This window comes from Tyto alba, unplaced genomic scaffold (genome assembly GCF_018691265.1).
Source record: "Tyto alba isolate M040663 unplaced genomic scaffold, T.alba_DEE_v4.0 Super-Scaffold_6, whole genome shotgun sequence".
Taxonomy (NCBI): Eukaryota; Metazoa; Chordata; class Aves; order Strigiformes; family Tytonidae; genus Tyto; species Tyto alba.
This window is the reverse complement of record NW_024881327.1, coordinates 10,591,701-10,608,333: the sequence shown is the minus strand read 5'-3', so window position 1 is coordinate 10,608,333 and position 16,633 is coordinate 10,591,701. Positions and strand designations below refer to the sequence as shown.

At 48.1% G+C, this 16,633-nt stretch overlaps 1 protein-coding gene across 1 annotated transcript; it reads left to right on the top strand.

Annotated features, from left to right (window-relative positions):
* The first annotated feature begins 476 nt into the window (after positions 1 to 476).
* Positions 477 to 16,324, top strand: SRP72 (signal recognition particle 72). The gene is made up of 19 exons (XM_042808399.1): positions 477 to 654; positions 1,668 to 1,788; positions 3,606 to 3,729; positions 4,544 to 4,687; positions 5,462 to 5,573; positions 7,826 to 7,857; positions 8,456 to 8,580; positions 8,671 to 8,728; positions 8,910 to 9,041; positions 9,452 to 9,580; positions 10,098 to 10,170; positions 10,741 to 10,805; positions 11,786 to 11,881; positions 12,339 to 12,442; positions 13,444 to 13,521; positions 14,171 to 14,308; positions 14,566 to 14,603; positions 14,922 to 15,081; positions 16,071 to 16,324. Exons 1-19 carry the CDS (start codon positions 540 to 542, stop codon positions 16,243 to 16,245), a joined length of 2,019 nt encoding a protein of 672 aa, XP_042664333.1. The 5' UTR covers positions 477 to 539; the 3' UTR covers positions 16,246 to 16,324.
* Positions 16,325 to 16,633: the final 309 nt, after the last annotated feature.

Genomic DNA, 16,633 nt, shown 5'->3' with positions numbered 1-16,633 from the left:
GGGGGGCCGGGTGGCGGAAGGGGGCTGCGGTCAAGGCCGATGGCGGTGTGAGGGGGCCGGGGGGCGCTGAGGACGGGCCCGATGGCGGTGTGAGGGGGCCGGGGGGCGCTGAGGACGGGCCCGCCGGCGGTGTGAGGGGGCCGGGGGGCGCTGAGGACGGGCCCGATGGCGGTGTGAGGGGGCCGGGGGGGGCTGAGGACGGGCCCGATGGCGGTGTGAGGGGGCCGGGGGGCGCTGAGGACGGGCCCGCCGGCGGTGTGAGGGGGCCGGGGGGGGCTGAGGACGGGCCCGATGGCGGTGTGAGGGGGCCGGGGGGCGCTGAGGACGGGCCCGATGGCGGTGTGAGGGGGCCGGGGGGCGCTGAGGACGGGCCCGATGGCGGTGTGAGGGGGCCGGGCCGTCAGAAGCGCGGGAGCACCGAGGGGAAGGCGGGGCCCCGCTGGGCCCTGCGCGACGTGGCGGCCGGGGCGCGCGGCCCTTCCGCTGCCGGGGCAGCCGCCGGCCCCGCCTCCCGGCGCGTTTCTCCTCCCGGTTCCAAGATGGCGGCGGCGGCGGCGGGCGGCGCGGGGGCGGCGGCGGCGGCGCTGTGGAGCGAGGTGAACCGCTGCGGCCAGAACGGGGACTTCGCCCGCGCGCTCAAGTCCGTTAACAAGAGTGAGTGAGTGAGTGAGCGAGTGCCGCCATGCCGGCACCGGGCCCCGCCGGCAGCGTGCGGTCCCTGGTGTCCGTGTCCCCTCCGCCTCGTGCCGCGGCCCGTGTCCGTGCTGTGCGAGGGGAGAGGCAGAAGCGGGTGGGGGAGCCGAGCGGGGCGGCCGCCTGGGCCCCGCTCCCGCACCGGGAGCATCGGCCGCTTCGGTTGCCTCACGTAGCCCTCGCTGCGGGCCTGGCCTCCCGGGGTCGTCGTGGGTTTTGGTTCGGCTTTGAGCGTGGGAGGATGGAGGGGTTTTTTCCCCCCCCAGGGAATTGGAGGAGTGGTGTTGTGCGTGTGGGCCAGCTGATTTGGGAGCGATAGCTTGCTCGGGAGTGAGAGCCCACATTGAGATGTGTTGTTCTGATAGATGGGCGTCGGGAAACGGATTGCAGGATAAGACACGTTATGGCTGGAAGTTCTGTCTTTGCTGCTTTTAGGGAGTCGGGACTCGTCTCCTGTCCTGGCAGATCTGAGGGTTGGGATCGCATGAAAAAATCGAATACCAAAACCAAGTTCTCTCTCCTAGTTCTCCCTCACTGTCTTCTATTGGCAGAAAGTGTTCATATATAGCGTAACAACCTGTCTAGAGCGATACCGTTCTTCTGTATCAGGTGCTTTTCTTCCTATACGTGCTTTACGTGGCACTCTGGTTTTGGCACCTTGTTCTCTGCCTGGAAGTGAAATGCCAGGGAAAGGTTTGTCCAGGTGTGTACAGCTGCTTTGGTGCAGCTTTGTTCCAGGCATGTTAGCACAGCAGTTGCTTGGGGTAAGTTCAGTATTTATACTGGATTCTTTTATGCTGACAGGATTTGTTTCATGATCTGAGCTAAAGCAAGCTACGCCAGGACTCTTTTACGTTGACATGACTGCTCTCTACCGTGGGTTTTTGCAACTGTAATAACATATGGCTCTTACAAAGCCTTAATGCATCTAATAACGAGTTAAATTGTTGTGTTGAAACTGCTTTCTCCTTTAGTACTGCAGATCAGCAAAGATGATGTGACTGCACTTCAGTGTAAAGTAGTGTGTCTTATCCAGAACGGTAACTTCAAGGAAGCCCTCGGCGTAATCAATACCCACACTAAAGTGTTAACCAGGTGAGTTATGTTTTTCTGTACTCTAAAAACCATGAAACTGCAAGTCCTTGAGAAACTGCTGCAACTTTGGTGGTGGGGACTAATAGGCAGCAAAATAAAGAGCAGGAGGTACTCAGAGCCTTTGGGATTTGGCTTCTCAGTGAAACACTGATTTATTCTGGGTGTGAGCGGTGGTCCAGGTGAGTTTGAGACAAGTCTAACATCCTGCTATTCCTGTTGGAGGGATTGTCCTAATCTAGTTTTCAGCCACCTTCATGAGCTGAATCTTCTTGTTGACGTGGCTGAGCACCACAGCTGGTACAAGGGAAGAGGACAGATCTCATGGGGAGTGAAGAGAGAAGGGAGAAGCCCTTGCCAGTGGCAGCGAGCTGTTAGCTTTGCTTGGCTGTCTCATCATCATACCGCTCCTCGGGGTCCTTTTGTTTGCCAGCCTGAAGGTACTGCTTCAGCTTTTAGGGTGGTGGAAGTCCTTTGTGCATGTGCTCAAAATCAGGACCTTGGAGACAACTTGTGTTTGAGAACAAGTCAAGCTTCACATTTGTGTCAGTAGTCAGGCTCTAATTTTCTTCCTAAGATGCTCTTTGTGCAAGAACTAGGATGAAAATTGCTACCCGAGAACTGCCTGGCAACAAAATTTTTGTATTTTGACAGATGCTGTTCTTGTTAAGGAACTTCCCAGAAAAGTGTGTTGTAGTATCAGTGTGATGAAACACACCCTCATTTATGTTCACATCTGGATAAAATACAATTACCTTATTCACAACTTCCTTCTTTCCTGGGATATAAGGGGTATAATTTAAGTTTTTTAGCTTGTTTTTTTAGTATATAGTGAGGAGAAGGAGTAATTTCTCTAAATTCGTCTGGCTTCAGAGTTCACCCTATGATTTTTTTAGCTTGGCTTTACTGTGTGTCTGTGTCCTGCAGAGCAGGGAAAGTGATGGTTCTTGCTGTGTCTTAAAATTGTCCTGTCCTGCACTAAGGCCCACTGCTTTGCTTTAGTTCTTAATGCCATTAATTTGTTTTCAGACTACCTTAATACTCAGTTGTACTGAGATAATTTTAAATAGACGAAGAAACAGCTGGTGACAAGTGACACCAGTGATGAACTAAGGGAATCACTGATTAATTTTTCTTTGGCTTAAATGGCGGGTAGGTGGAGCATAGCATTCAGGAGGTAGGTGGAACATAACATTCAAGGCTCTGCTTGTTAATACTTCCCTGCTGGTGTGAGCTTGCTTTGAAGACAATTTTATGTTAACATCAGCAAACCCTTTTGCTGCACTTATGCTGTGCTGATATTTCGAAATAGGTTAATATTACATTTGGCTTAGTATCAGACTGTAAGAGGGACTATGTTTTATACCATTTCCTTTCTCTCTGTGTGAGTCGATCGTCTTTGAAAGATTGCAGTAATGATATGCCTTCTTAAGAAGGAGTCGCATAATGAAATTTGTTATTATTTTGCCTTTAAGCATTTGATTCTCATAATCAGTAGACGGTGGGGGGTGGGCATGGACATGACACGGATTTTAAATGCCATGTGTCTGCAAACACCAGAAAAAATGAACCTCTTCTGTCGGGTGAAATTTTGACATTCCTTGGCTGTTGAACACAAAGGAGGTTTAAGATATTTTCAGTGCTCAGCAGATACATAAATCAGTAATCTGGGATCATGTGCTCACCTCTGGTGTTTGGCGCTTTGGGAATGTAGCAGTCTGTGACTAATCAGGGCTGCTTAAACCAGTGTGTTCAGGTGGGTGAATGCTGTTGAATGAAGACTACAGTGCCTGCACTCAGCCTTTGTCTTGTCCTTGCAGTGACATTATTGCCTTTGAGAAGGCCTACTGTGAATACAGGTTGAATCGTATTGAAAATGCTCTCAAAACCATTCAGAGTGCCAGTCAGCAGACAGACAAACTGAAGGAGCTTTATGGACAAGTGGTAATTACAAGCTTTTCTTCCTGGTGGGAGTTTCATATGCTGGGTGCCTTGTCCCTCCTCAAATATGTGGGGCAAGTATGGGGACAGAATTTCCTTCTCTGTCTTGAAGGTAAGGCGAGGTATAGTTCCCAACTGCTCCAACTTCTGTGGAGTTTCAGACACCTGTTGCTGGAGGCAGAGTCATCATCTTACTGCCACTGAACCAAAGCAGTTCATTTGTCACTCCCTTGCCCTTCCTGGGTCTGGCCTGGTAATAACCATCTGGCTGAGGCCACGGAGGATGGAAGAGAGCTGATGAGATTTATTAGTGGTTGAGTCATCTGCTTGCATTAGATACCTGTCCAGGAATGGTTTGCAGGACCTAACATCTCAGGTGTTAGAAGTGAAGCAAAAAAGTTGTATTTCATCTCCGGTTTCTCCCTAGTTGATCCAGAACAGTTTTGTGAAGAATTGGCTGTCTTCTCTCAGTTGCATGAAAGACCATCATTTCACCTCTCTCAGAGAGAGGTGATCTAATCTGGAAAAAGGCTGTTTAAGGGCAAAACTGTGTAAACCGCTGCTTTGAAAGAAGCTGTTTTAGGAGTAAAAACTGTGCCATTTATGTAGAGGTATCTGGTGTCGTTGTTTGAGTCCTTGCAAATGTGTGTGATCTGTAGAGTTTGCCCTTAAAGGTAGGTGCAAATTTTAGTAATGTTCAGCTTAAAACTCATGGTACTCTGCTGCTGCCAGTCCATGGGGAGGGAGGAGGGAGGCTGTAGTTACTAGCATACACAGGGAGGTACTGTTCTGAAGGCTAATCCCTTCCTCTTCTCAGTTGTACAGGTTGGAGCGTTACGACGATTGTCTGGCTGCATACAGGGATCTCATCCGCAACTCCCAGGATGAGTATGAGGAGGAGAGGAAAACCAACCTCTCTGCGGTTGTGGCAGCACAAAGCACGTGGGAGAAGGTGATGCCAGTAAGTAAGTGTGTTGTGTGTATGTGTGTCAGGCTGAGAACCAAGGAATAAAGGATATAGGATCATAGATATTTAACAGGATAGAAATGTGTTTCTGCCTGTTAGTGACTTCTGAGTGTGTTGAAGATCACCTAGTGGTTTCCCCTGTATGGAGGAATAAATGCTGTTATTGTTGATGAGTTATACTTCCGTCTTTGAATTCTGAGAGACTTACATTATCAGATGTCACAGCAGAGCAGGAAGTGCCTCTCTCTGAGCCTGCATTAGGCAGAACACCCGTGGTGAGCTGCACTTTCCTCTGTCTCATCACCCACTCGCCCAGGGTAGAGCTAACTGCCTGGATCACCCAGCCATGCTTGGGAATATTTTTGTTAATGAGCAGTGCAGATCATAATTTTTTAATTTTTTCAGAAATCTTTGTCTTTGGAGGTGTGCACAGCATGCTCAGCTTTCTGTTCAGCGCTGTGGATCTGCTTTCTAGTTCTCTAGAGTAGCGGTTCTTACCTCCTCCTTTCAGCAGCCTAAGTAGACCCCAAGTTGAGGCTGGAGATTTGTTGCTGCCCTGTTACTTGTCTCTGACTTTGTTATGCAGTGTGAGGGAAGATCCTTTGCGCTGTGACTTACTTGCCAGGTGTGCACTCTTTTAAAATTGCCTCTAAATTTATTTTTCAAGGAGTAGTTTGAGTGTGCATGAAAACTATAGCTTGTATTCATTACCTGTCAAATATGCATAGATCGGTGTTTATGCAGTGTTACATTTGCTTTTCATGCTAGGAGGATTTGGGCCTTCGAGAAGCTACCTACGAGCTGTGTTATAACAGTGCATGTGCATTGATTGGGCAAGGAAAGTTGAATGAAGCAATGAAAAAACTACAGAAAGCAGAAGGTAAAAACATGGTGAGGTGAGAGGGAACTTCTGTGTTATAGAAATAGTTACTTGTTCTCTATAGACATGCTTAATCAGAGAGAAAAAGGTTTTGAAAATTTAAAAACTGACCAACAGGAGGATTTGTTGTAACTTTCCAGATGGTTCCTGACAGAACTGGTGTTTTTGTAGAAGTGTTCCTCTGCAGCTTTTTTCCAGAGCTATGTGGCATGTACCATTTCCTGGCTCTCTTACAGCCCCCTGATTGGTGTTCAGTGCTTCTGAGCAGTTTTTTAAAGTAGAAAGTAGACATGAGCGTAATCTCTTAAGCATGAAATGTTTCATCTATTCTGACTCTTGGTTTTGTTAGTATATGTATATATATAAACATATGCTATAAAAAAAATAATATTTCATGGTCTGAAATAGGTATGGAATCAGTATAAGCCAATAAATGAGTTTTTTCTGTGATGAAGATTTTTTTCTATGGGGTAGAAAGGGAATTTTGTGTGTGTGTTAAAAAAAAAAAAACAAACAACAAACAACAACAACAAAAAAACCCCCACAAAACAAAACAAAACAAAAAACAAACAAAAAAACCCCCAAACAAACTAGGGGGGGTGTGTGTGCAGCTTTGGTTGACCCTGGCTGGATGGTAGGTGCCCACCAAAGCTGCTCTATCACTCCCTTCCTCAGCTGAAGAGTGGACAGAAAATACAACAAAAGGCTGGTGGGTTTGAGATAAGGACAGAGAGAGATCGTTCACTGATTACTGTCATGGGCAAAACAGATTCAACTTGGGATAATTAATTTATTGCCAATCAAATCAGAGTGGGGTAATGAGAAATAAAACAAAATTTAGAACATCTTCTCTCCCCGCCCATCTCTTCTTCCCAGGCTTAACTTCACTCCTGATTTCTCTGCCTCCTTCCCTACAGCGGTGCAGGGGGACGGGGAATGGGGTTGCAGTCAGTTCATCACTGCTTGTGTCTGCCACTCCTTTCTCCTCAGGGAGAGGACTCCTCACGCTCTTCCCCTGCTCCAGTGTGGGGTCTCTCCCACGGGAGACAGTCCTCCACAAAATTCTCCAACATGAATTCTTCCCACAGGCTGCAGTTTTTCACAAACTGCTCCAGTGTGCGTCCCTTCTGCGGGCTGCAGTCCTTGGGGAATGTACCCACAGGGTCACAGCCTCCTTTGGGCACATCTGCCTGCTCTGATGTGGGATCCTCCCCGGGCTGCAGGGGACAACCTGCCCCTCACCATGGTCTTCCCCACGGGCTGCAGGGGAATCTGCTCTGGTGCCTGGAGCACCTCCTCCCCCTCCTCCACTGACCTTGGTGTCTGCAGAGTTGTTTCTTTCACATATTCTTACTCTTCTCTCCTGCTGCAATTGCTCTTGCACAGTTGTTTTTTTTTTTTTACCTTCTTAAATATGTTACCACAGAGGTGCTATCACTGTCACTGATGGGCTTGGCCTTGGCCAGCGGTGGGTCCGTCCTAGAGCCAGCTGCATTGGCTCTATCAGACGCAGAGGCAACTTTTGGCAGCTCCTCTCAGAAGCCACCCTTGTAGGCCCTCCCGCTACCAAAACCTTGCCATGCAAACCCAGTACAGGGAGGGAGAATTAGGACAAATTAGTTTCTTTCTGATCTAGTTGCTCTTGCAGATAAATAGGTCAGTTCTGTCCCGATTTTGATGATAGAATAAATAGCAGCTCTCCTGTACAGCTGATTTATTAAGCATGTGTAATTTGAGCCTATGTGCTGTGACAGTAGTGCTTTGGAAAGCAAAGCAGGTGATGTTCTGGTGAGGTATATTGGAAAGTTAAGAAGTGACTAGCATGCGTACTGAACACTGATGGAATTGCTGGCCTGTAAAGGGTGGTGTAATCTGAATATTGCAGGTTTGCAGCACTTTAAATAACTCCCAAGGTGGTGAGCAGTTGCAGCCGAGTGATCCCCATGGAAAAGATCAGGAGCTAGGTTTAAGGAAATTTGCTCAGGAGAGAAAATGAGTGTGTGACTCTACTCTCAGAAGGCAGCTCTGGGAGGGACAATCTCTCCCCTGCATATGGTATTTCTTCTGAATCATTTAGTCTTCTCCCTCATGCCCAGTCCCATCCATCATCAGACTTGTAATCTGATGTGCCCTTGTAATGCTGCAAAAGTTTCAGGGATACAGGAAAAACGTATATGTTCCCCTGTGCTTCTAGGCTTTTTTTTCCCTTAAAGCCTTCTAAATTGTGTTCCTCAATTTGTTTTTCCTTCCAGAGCTGTGCCGCCAATCGCTGTCAGAAGACTCTGTAAGTTCTTGATGTTGTTCTGGAAAGCGTTCAATTTGTGCCAGCATGAACGAGGGCGCGCTCACAGAGCACGCTGCAGAGAGCCAGAGGACAGACGAAGCTGCTGGGCAGTATTATCCAGCAAGACTTGCCACTGCTGCCAGGGCAGCAATCTTGGTTGCTGCAGAAGGGAAGCTGACACTGCAGGCTGCTTGCTGCAGTGCCCCTTGCACAGTTGCCTATGCTGGTGCAGGCAGGATGGATACAGGTTGTCTGGAACCTCCCTGCGACCCACTCAGGCTATGGATGAACACGCCGAGTGGGTGGTGGGGAACGTAGGAAATGTGTAATCACTGTTGTTGGTTCAAGCAAAAGGGTAGAGTCAGCACTTAAGAGTATCTTCAGATTCTTTGAAGAGCAGATGAAGTTTTCTTTTTGCCTGTTTTAACCCAGATATGCTTGTATTTGTGCTGTGGCTACAACCTTCACCGGTAGTGACTGGGGTACTTTGCTGCTGATAGTGCCCAAGGGAGCATTTGCCAGCAGAATGCTGAAGCCAAGGGAAGAGAGGTGAGATGACAGCTTTTTTTTTTTTTTTCTTTGCCTTGGTTTCCTTCAGGATGTGACAGAGGAAGACATTGAAGGTGAACTAGCCATTATTCATGGTCAGATGGCTTATATCATGCAACTTCAGGGTCGTACAGAGGAAGCTCTACAGCTCTACAATCAAATAATCAAGTTGAAGTAAGGGCTTTTCTAAAACAAATGCTCAGTCTTCTATCTGTAGAGGGACCACTGTTTAATAACTGTGTTTTCTGCTTTTCTTATCTGCAGGCCAACAGATGTAGGACTGCTTGCTGTCATTGCAAACAATATCATCACAATTAACAAGGTATAGAATTACCTTGATGCTTTCAGTGCAGCCTTCCTGGCGCTTACTCAGCTTGCTTCTCTCCTGTGGAGAGAAGGAGGATAATCAGGAAAGACTTTTCCCTAACTAGTTAAATTCCAGATCCACAGACCTTTCTTCTTCAAGGAATGTAGTGAAATCTCATGACGTGTGATTTCTCTAGGACCAAAATGTCTTTGACTCAAAGAAAAAGGTGAAGCTGACCAATGCAGAAGGTGTTGAGCATAAACTCTCCAAGAAACAGCTCCAGGCGATTGAATTCAACAAAGCTTTGCTGGCAATGTACACTAACCAGGTAGGGGAAACTGATCTGCAGTAAGTAGCTAGCAGTTTAGCACTCTCCACAGGAGTTTGTCTAGGCAAAAATGGGTATGCGTCTGTTCTGTGTCAGAAGATAAGACCACTTGGTTTAGGCACAGAAGTGAGGAGAAAATAAAAAATCATCCCTAAAAGAACAGACAGCTGGTTGTGTAGTGATTTGAGTGTTGCTGTAGGGAGGGTGGTGTGGAGATGACTAGAAGGCAGAAGGGGCGTGTGGGTTTCTTTGATGCATCTGAAGTGCTACTAAGAGAACTTGTTCTTGGTTCTGTGTACCCATTTCAGGAAAGCCATTGCTAGTATCTTTTCTCAGATACAACTGACATATTAGCCCTGCGTTGGGTGCCTGGAGAGGTTGAAAAAAGTGTTTTCTCTCTTCCCACTCAGGCAGATCAGTGCCGCAAACTGTCAGCAAGCCTGCAGTCGCAGAGCCCTGAGCATCTGCTCCCCGTGCTTATCCAGGCAGCCCAACTGTGTCGCGAGAAGCAGCACGCAAAGGCCGTAGGGCTTCTGCAGGTGGGTTAAGAGAAAGTACTCCTTTGGCCAAGCTCCGTTTAAACTCGTGCTTTGTGTTCTGGTGTGCTGTTTCCCTTAGCTTGTTTTGCCTGGTTTAAATTTCCAGGGTTATCTGACTGTACTTTGGTTCAGTTTAATGCTGCTGGAAAGCATTTACACCCAACTGAACGATGCTGCTTTTAAAGGGAAGTAGTTCCCTTGCACCTCTGATTTTTATGTGTAGGAAACTGTAGTAGATTTCTTCTAGGGTGAGCAGTGGGCTCTGCCGCTGTGCTTGCAAGCAGTTTACAACCGCCTCCTTTTGGGGGAATGAGTGACCCGAGATGGAAATCTGGGAGGACAGTGAGCCACTGGCACAGTTTGGGACCCTCCTCTGCTGTGTGCTGAAGCCTGCCTGTGCTGGAAGGCTTCCTTTGGCTCTTGCCAGCTTGCTGTGACTGAGCACGAGAGATGATTCACCATAGCAGCAGCCTGGTGCCCACACACGTACTGAATTGTTCTTTTCTCTGACTCTCAGGACTTTGCAGACCAGCACCCTGCCAATGCTGTCGAGATCAAGCTGACCATGGCCCAGCTAAAAATTGCTCAAGGTATCCAGTGTCCTCCATTGTTGGGAAGTGTCTGCACATGATAATGGTACAAGGGGTGAGAAAAACAGGCTTTAGGGAAATGGCTCCTGCCATCACGGTTGTGACAAGGGTGCAGAGCAGAGATGCTTTCAGTCAGGTATTCTCTGTACATGGCTATGGCAAGATAACACTTACAGCGTAACGTCTGGATGTCCAGACTCCACAGATCCCTGGCAGAGATGCGCACAGTCTTAGTGAATAATACAGCTGAATCTGTTGGGGCAGGAGGGTCTTGGGAGTGGTGTGGGGCTCCCTGATACTACCATTCGTGTATGCAGTTGGGCAGTGCAGAGTTGCTCCTGGTAGAGAAGACCCTGCTTGCTAAAGCTTGCTCCTGATCCCTTGCAGCATGTGGCAAGGGCAGAAGGGTCCTTTGGGTTGGGAGACTGTCCTTTATTCCTTGAAATGGGGGGAGATATTCTGAGAAGGGGATCATTACTTCCCCGTTGTCTACCTTTGGCTGGAAGTTCACAGGAAAGGTAGAGTGTTACTGTGCCGCTCAGAGCACGTTCCTCCCTGTCTCTCTTCTAGGCAGTGTCACCAAAGCCTGCATGATCCTGAGGAGCATAGAAGAACTACAGCACAAGCCTGGTATGGTAAGCAAAACTCAGTCTGAACTGTATGAGTTTTTTCCCTTGTAGTACAGCTTTTCCCTGTTGCCTCTTCCCTGTGGTTTTCACTTGACCTGACTGTCTGCAGGGAATTTGTGCCCATCCTCCTTGTCTTGAGCAAAGGTGGGATTGTAGCTTGCATCGGCTGGCCTGAATTTAGCCACAGAAGTACTCTGCCTGTCAGCAGAGATGCTCTCTGCCTATGTTCACACTCGTAATCCCACAGACCTGTGTGTTGCCTGGATTTACTTGTATAAAACGACTGGAGCAGCTGCTTCCCTGGTATGTACTGTTGGGAAGTTTCTGAAGCAGCTTTAGGACAATAGGCATTTGGGAGAAAATGCTGTATGTTCCATCCCACAGCATCACCCTGGTCTACACGCATGTCTGCATCTGGTATTTGGAAAATGCTGATGACTTTGAAAATGCTCAGGTGTACCACGTGAGCATCTTGAGTGGTGGCTGACAGTTGCAGGTCTGTTCCAATTGCAAGTGCAAATGATCAAAACAATTGATGGGGCAGTCAGCAATACCAGCCCCTTGCCCTGGGTCACCTCTGGTTGTGACTGGGTTGTAAACAAACAGGTGGTGTCTGTATCATCTCTTCAGTGCTAATTTCTTCTTTCATGGTTCTTGGGATAGATAATGTGGGAAGAAAAAGGGTTTCCAATGAAACTGTTCAGTGGCAAGTGAAGAAAGTGCCAAGACAAGAAGGTTCATTCTGTGAATGCAGTCTTAAGCTTGTACTGTAGGAGAAAGATTGGTGGGGACATTTCTGTGGGAGGAACTGGGGTAGGAAGGTCTTGCCTGGGTATCCTGCCTGTTACCACAGCTGGGTTTTAGGGACAGAGCAGAAAGCCCACATTGAGTCTGCTTTTGGGAAATCCTGTCATTTAACTGCTGACTCTCTGGCTATAGACAGCGTGTGTGAAGATCTGCTATAAGCTGCTCTTGGATGTTTGCAGGTGTCTGCTTTGGTGACAATGTACAGTCATGAAGAGGACATTGACAGTGCAATCGAGGTCTTCACACAGGCTATCCAGTGGTATCAACAATTCCAGGCAAGTCGGTCCAGAAGAGCTAATGTGCAAGGCTTTGTCCCAGTCTTTTCTAGCTAGTCCAATTCAGCTTTTCCCATTGATGTATAGCCCCAGCCGTGCATCCAGTTGGGGTTTTGGAGACCTGTGAGCTCCTGTTTTGTGAGCATTTGTTTTATCACCATTTCACTATTTTAGATGTGTTGCAAACAGGGAGCAGCAGCTCCTCTAAGATGAGGAGAGAGGGGGCAGTGGGTGCCCAAATGTAGCAATCGAGCCTTTTCCCTGATAAGAAAACATTGTGAAGCAGCAGTCTGCCTTGTCCTATGCAGTTCTGCTTCACATCCTGGAGCGCAAAGGTCTGCATGATGGGATGCCAACTCGGTTCTCCTTGGTCAGGTCTCGGGGTCGTTAAAACTAGGTAGAGCTGTGTTTCATGCTGCAATAATGAGGAACTAATTATGGCTGCTCTGTCTTTCAGCCAAAGTCTCCTGTCCATCTGTCACTGATAAGGGAAGCTGCCAACTTCAAACTAAAGCATGGCAGGAAGAAGGAAGCAATCAGCGACTTGGAGGAGCTCTGGAAGTGAGTTGGGTGGTTGCTGAACAGGAGGTCTCCACCCAGAGACCTCTGCAAGCTGTCTGGTGCCAGACAGTGTCTGACTGTTGTTTGACTGGTATCCCTCCTTTAGAGTTGCTCTTGCACAGGGGCTCCAATGCAAAGCCATATTTTGGAAGGAGTGGGGGTCATTCATTTGATCTCTAGCTGGTGTTCACTTGAAAACCTGGTTGATTTGTCCCAGAGGCCTGTTGTGTGCAGTGAAGGTTGCTTTGGGGACTGAGGTGCATAATTTTTTCTAGAGCTGCTAGTTCTCTAGGTTTTAGTTTTCATTATGGACCTGATGGGATTTTTTGGGGGGGACTCTTAACTTGTCTTTGCTACTGGGACATGAGGGATTTTTGTCTTTCATTGCCTGCTTCATGATATTGTGGAGATGTCTGCACCTCCCTTTGTCCATACCAGTGATGTGCTCTGGAGGAGACTGTGGCGACTGAGTTACGGACTCCGATGCTGTGTGATGCTGAGACACTTTATTTCAGCACACAGGCTGCTTATATACCTTTCGAAAGTTACAGTACTTTTCCATCAAGTTACAGTACTTTCCTACCAGTTTAACAACACCAGGTGTTTACGCGCTAATCGTGCAGTCCTGGCAGTCTTGCTTCCTTCTTTCCCAGCAGCAGCTGAAAACATCAGTGTGCTTATCATCATTTTTCTCATAACAAACCCCATGTTAAAACCAAAACACAGCATTCTTCTAGCTACCAAAAAGAAACATTAACTCTACTTTTCCCAGGGTCGACTTAGCAGGAGCTTCTCAGTACTTGTGTTCAGGCTGAGGGGCCTGCTCCAAGGCCTAGCATGCATTTCCATTTTGTCTCCCCCGACAGGAGACCACAGACTGACATGCCTGTCTCCCCAGATAGCAGCTATGCTGCAGCAGCAAGAACTGCATGGTGATTCCAATCTTTGGGATGAGTGGGTACTTTGGTAACTTGGTCCTTTTTTCTTTTTTCCCTACAAAGGCAAAATCCAAAAGATGTGCATACCCTGGCACAGCTCATCTCTGCCTACTCCCTGGTGGACCCCGAAAAAGCTAAAGTGTATCCTTTTGATGGCGACATCAAAGCAAAGAAAGAGGCGTTTGGGCATTGCTCCCTTGGATTTCAGCTGTGTGGGGAATTCAGACCTACTTTTGCCTGAAGAAAGGCAAGGAACATCTCCAGAACAGCTACGTACAGGTCAAGTTGTCTGGAGCTACATTATTTCCCTATTTGGTTTGATTATTATGGGATCCCAGGACCCTTTTGTCTTTGGCTTCCTTCTCTCTGAGAATTGATAACTTAAGACTAGGTGGAACCGAAACCAGAAGCTCCCCCACCTTTTCTGTTGGAACCTTAAACCTGTGGTAGTAGTGCAGGGCTGTGCCCGATAAAATATGGCTAGGCGTTCACTGACCCAAAATACCAGGTTCACACACTGCTTTTGCCACATTGAGCAGCTTTCAGAGGAAGTTGCTGCTTCTGTTCCTATATCAAAGAAGGGGAAAATGAGGCACATGGCGATTAAGCAGCTCATCCCAGTTTGTGTAGGGAGCTGGTGAGAGAGCTGGAACTTGCCCTATAGGCCTGTGGTGTCTGCATTGCTAACAGGCCAAATTTGTTCAAGCTGAAGTTGCCTGTTGCTCTCTGGACAAACCTGGGTGTTCATATTTTACTTGCCAGTTTGCATGCCTGAACTCTTCCCTTGCAGTCTTAGCAAACATTTGCCTTCCTCGGACACCATGTCACTGAAAGTAGATGTTGACGCGCTGGAGAACTCCCATGGAGCAACCTATGTTCGGAAGAAAGCTGGGAAGCTCACGGGAGACAACCAGCAGAAGGAGCAAGGGTAAAGCAGGCTGCTGTAGCCCTGATGCAGTCATTCTTTGGGGTGACATAGCCACGCCTGGTGTGGTGGGGGGCATTACTGTAGAAGGCAGGCTGGTGGAAAGGGAGCCTGTTGTTTAACTGCAAGGAGCTTCAGGTAGCAGCAGACCAAGTTTTAAGAGAGATGGGAATGGTTTAGCTTCTTCCAGAGCTAGATTTTAGTTGACTTGTCTGCTGTGACTGTGCTGTGTCACAGCGACTGTTTCTCTTGCTTTTCAGACAAGGGGATGTGAAGAAGAAGAAGAAAAAAAAGAAGGGTAAGTTGTCTTTCCTAGCTGTTGACATGGCACAGCTCCAGAGAGCTTGTCAGATTGTTTCTTCAAATAGCTAGCCTTCAGCTCCCCAGGAGCTGGAGCTCTTTGCTGGGATTGGGTCCCTGTGGACCCCGATCTTCATGATAGCTTGTTTGGATGGGGCATTTTTCTGCAGAAGTGAGAGCGACACCCTGATAGGATGATGTGGGTTGCTGGGCTCTTTGCGCTGCCAGGCCACTGACATCCCACGCGTATCCGTTGGTGATGCCTCTCTAGTGCGTTGACCCCAGTCTCATTTCCTGGCACTTGGATGTTCTGCAGGAAAGCTGCCTAAGAACTACGATCCCAAGGTGACTCCGGACCCCGAGCGGTGGCTCCCAATGCGAGAGCGTTCCTACTACCGTGGACGGAAGAAGGGCAAGAAGAAGGATCAGGTTGGCAAGGGGACTCAGGGTTCAACCACAGCTGGCTCCTCTGAACTGTAAGTACCAATTTTGCAGGGCTTGGTGTGGGGAATTGCTCCTGGGCAGCTGAGAGGGCTGCGTTTATGCTCCTTTTCTGTGGTTCTGTCACGACACTATCCGTGGGTAGCACAAGTGAAACTGTACTTTGCCACTTGAACTTTCTACCAGCTGCTCTTCCCAAAGATCCCTATAAGTCACTGAAAACTAAAATGATGATAGGCATGCTTGAAGGTGCCAAGGTGCAAATAAAATTCCCAGACTTTTAACATGCTTTTCTTAGGTTTGACAATGAGATGAATTTTGCATGCTTGCTTTTGAGCTATTTGCTTTCAGGTCTTTTGGTGGCTGGAGAACTATTAGCCGTGATTTGGGAAAACACCGAGCTTCCTTCTGTTTGAGCTGGAATCAGGGTTTACCATTATGAATGAGGCCCGACAGCAAGATGGTGACTTACTAGCATCTGAGAGAAGGAAGTCCTTCTAAAGTGATAGCAACACAGGGAAATTCCAGTGCTGTCTGATAGTTTCTCTTTACACAGCTGTCTCAAAACAGACGCATGAAAAGCCTTTTGTGGCATTGTTGGCTTGAGCAGTGTTTGCAAGGAGAGCTGGCACAAAGATGCCTTTGTAGTTGAGAGAAAGGATGTTGGGTTTGCATTGCCTAAGTGTGAGGGCCTGAAAGGCTTCTCATGTGTTGCATGAGCTGTCATACGTCTGTTCAAAAGTCAGCCTTGCTTTCTTTGTTGAGGACTTACAGAATCGAGTGAACATCAGTTAGATGGTGACTGCCCGCCCTTTGAGACACGTTCCCATCTTCCATCAGCTCTTCTGTGTCTGTTGAAGCTTATTTAAGATCTTGCCTGAGTGCCCTCCCATACACAATGCTACCTAATGCCGTCTTCAGGAGCCGCTGCTATTTTTCGCTGTTGACTTCCTGCAGTAGTGCCACATCTTGCAGGTGGTTGTGAACCCACGTGGTATCTCTCTTTCTCTAATCTTCCTTGCAGGGATGCCAGCAGGACTGCCAGCAGCCCACCTACCTCCCCTCGGCCCGGCAGCGCCGCAGCTGTATCGGCCACAAGTAACGTCATCCCTCCCAGGCACCAAAAACCCGCTGGTGCCCCGGCCACCAAGAAGAAACAGCAACAGAAGAAGAAGAAAGGGTCTAAAGGAGGGTGGTAAAAAGCAGGATGGGTAACCTCCCTCCCTCAGTAGGTGATGCTGGTTGCAGAATAAAGGTCGAAAGCAAGTGTTGGCAAAAGGCTCCTGGCATCTGGATCTCTGTCCTGCCTGTCAGCAGTCTGGGGGGAGATGGGCAGGTACAGGCACCATGATGTGTCTGCTCAGCAAGTTGCCTTCCTCACGCTTGCCCCCACTGTGACTTAGGGTGTTGCCATCAAATTCAAATGCAGCCCCTAAGAAGAAATCTGTCCACGTCGCCAAACGTTTTAAAGATGTGGAATAATCAAGAACTTCTTGAAATACAGATTTATGCGCCTGCCTGTGTTAGTTAAGGCCTTGAACAGGTTTATCTGACAACGTTTCTGACTATGCGTGGTGCAAGCACTGT

Bases quoted from the DNA above. Each gene is read 5' to 3' on its own strand.
- SRP72 (XM_042808399.1), top strand. From the start codon at position 540: ATGGCGGCGGCGGCGGCGGGCGGCGCGGGGGCGGCGGCGGCGGCGCTG. The intron at 9,581-10,097 runs GTGGGTTAAGAG...TCTGACTCTCAG, and splicing joins AGGCCGTAGGGCTTCTGCAG to GACTTTGCAGACCAGCACCC. The intron at 14,604-14,921 runs GTAAGTTGTCTT...GATGTTCTGCAG, and splicing joins GAAGAAGAAAAAAAAGAAGG to GAAAGCTGCCTAAGAACTAC.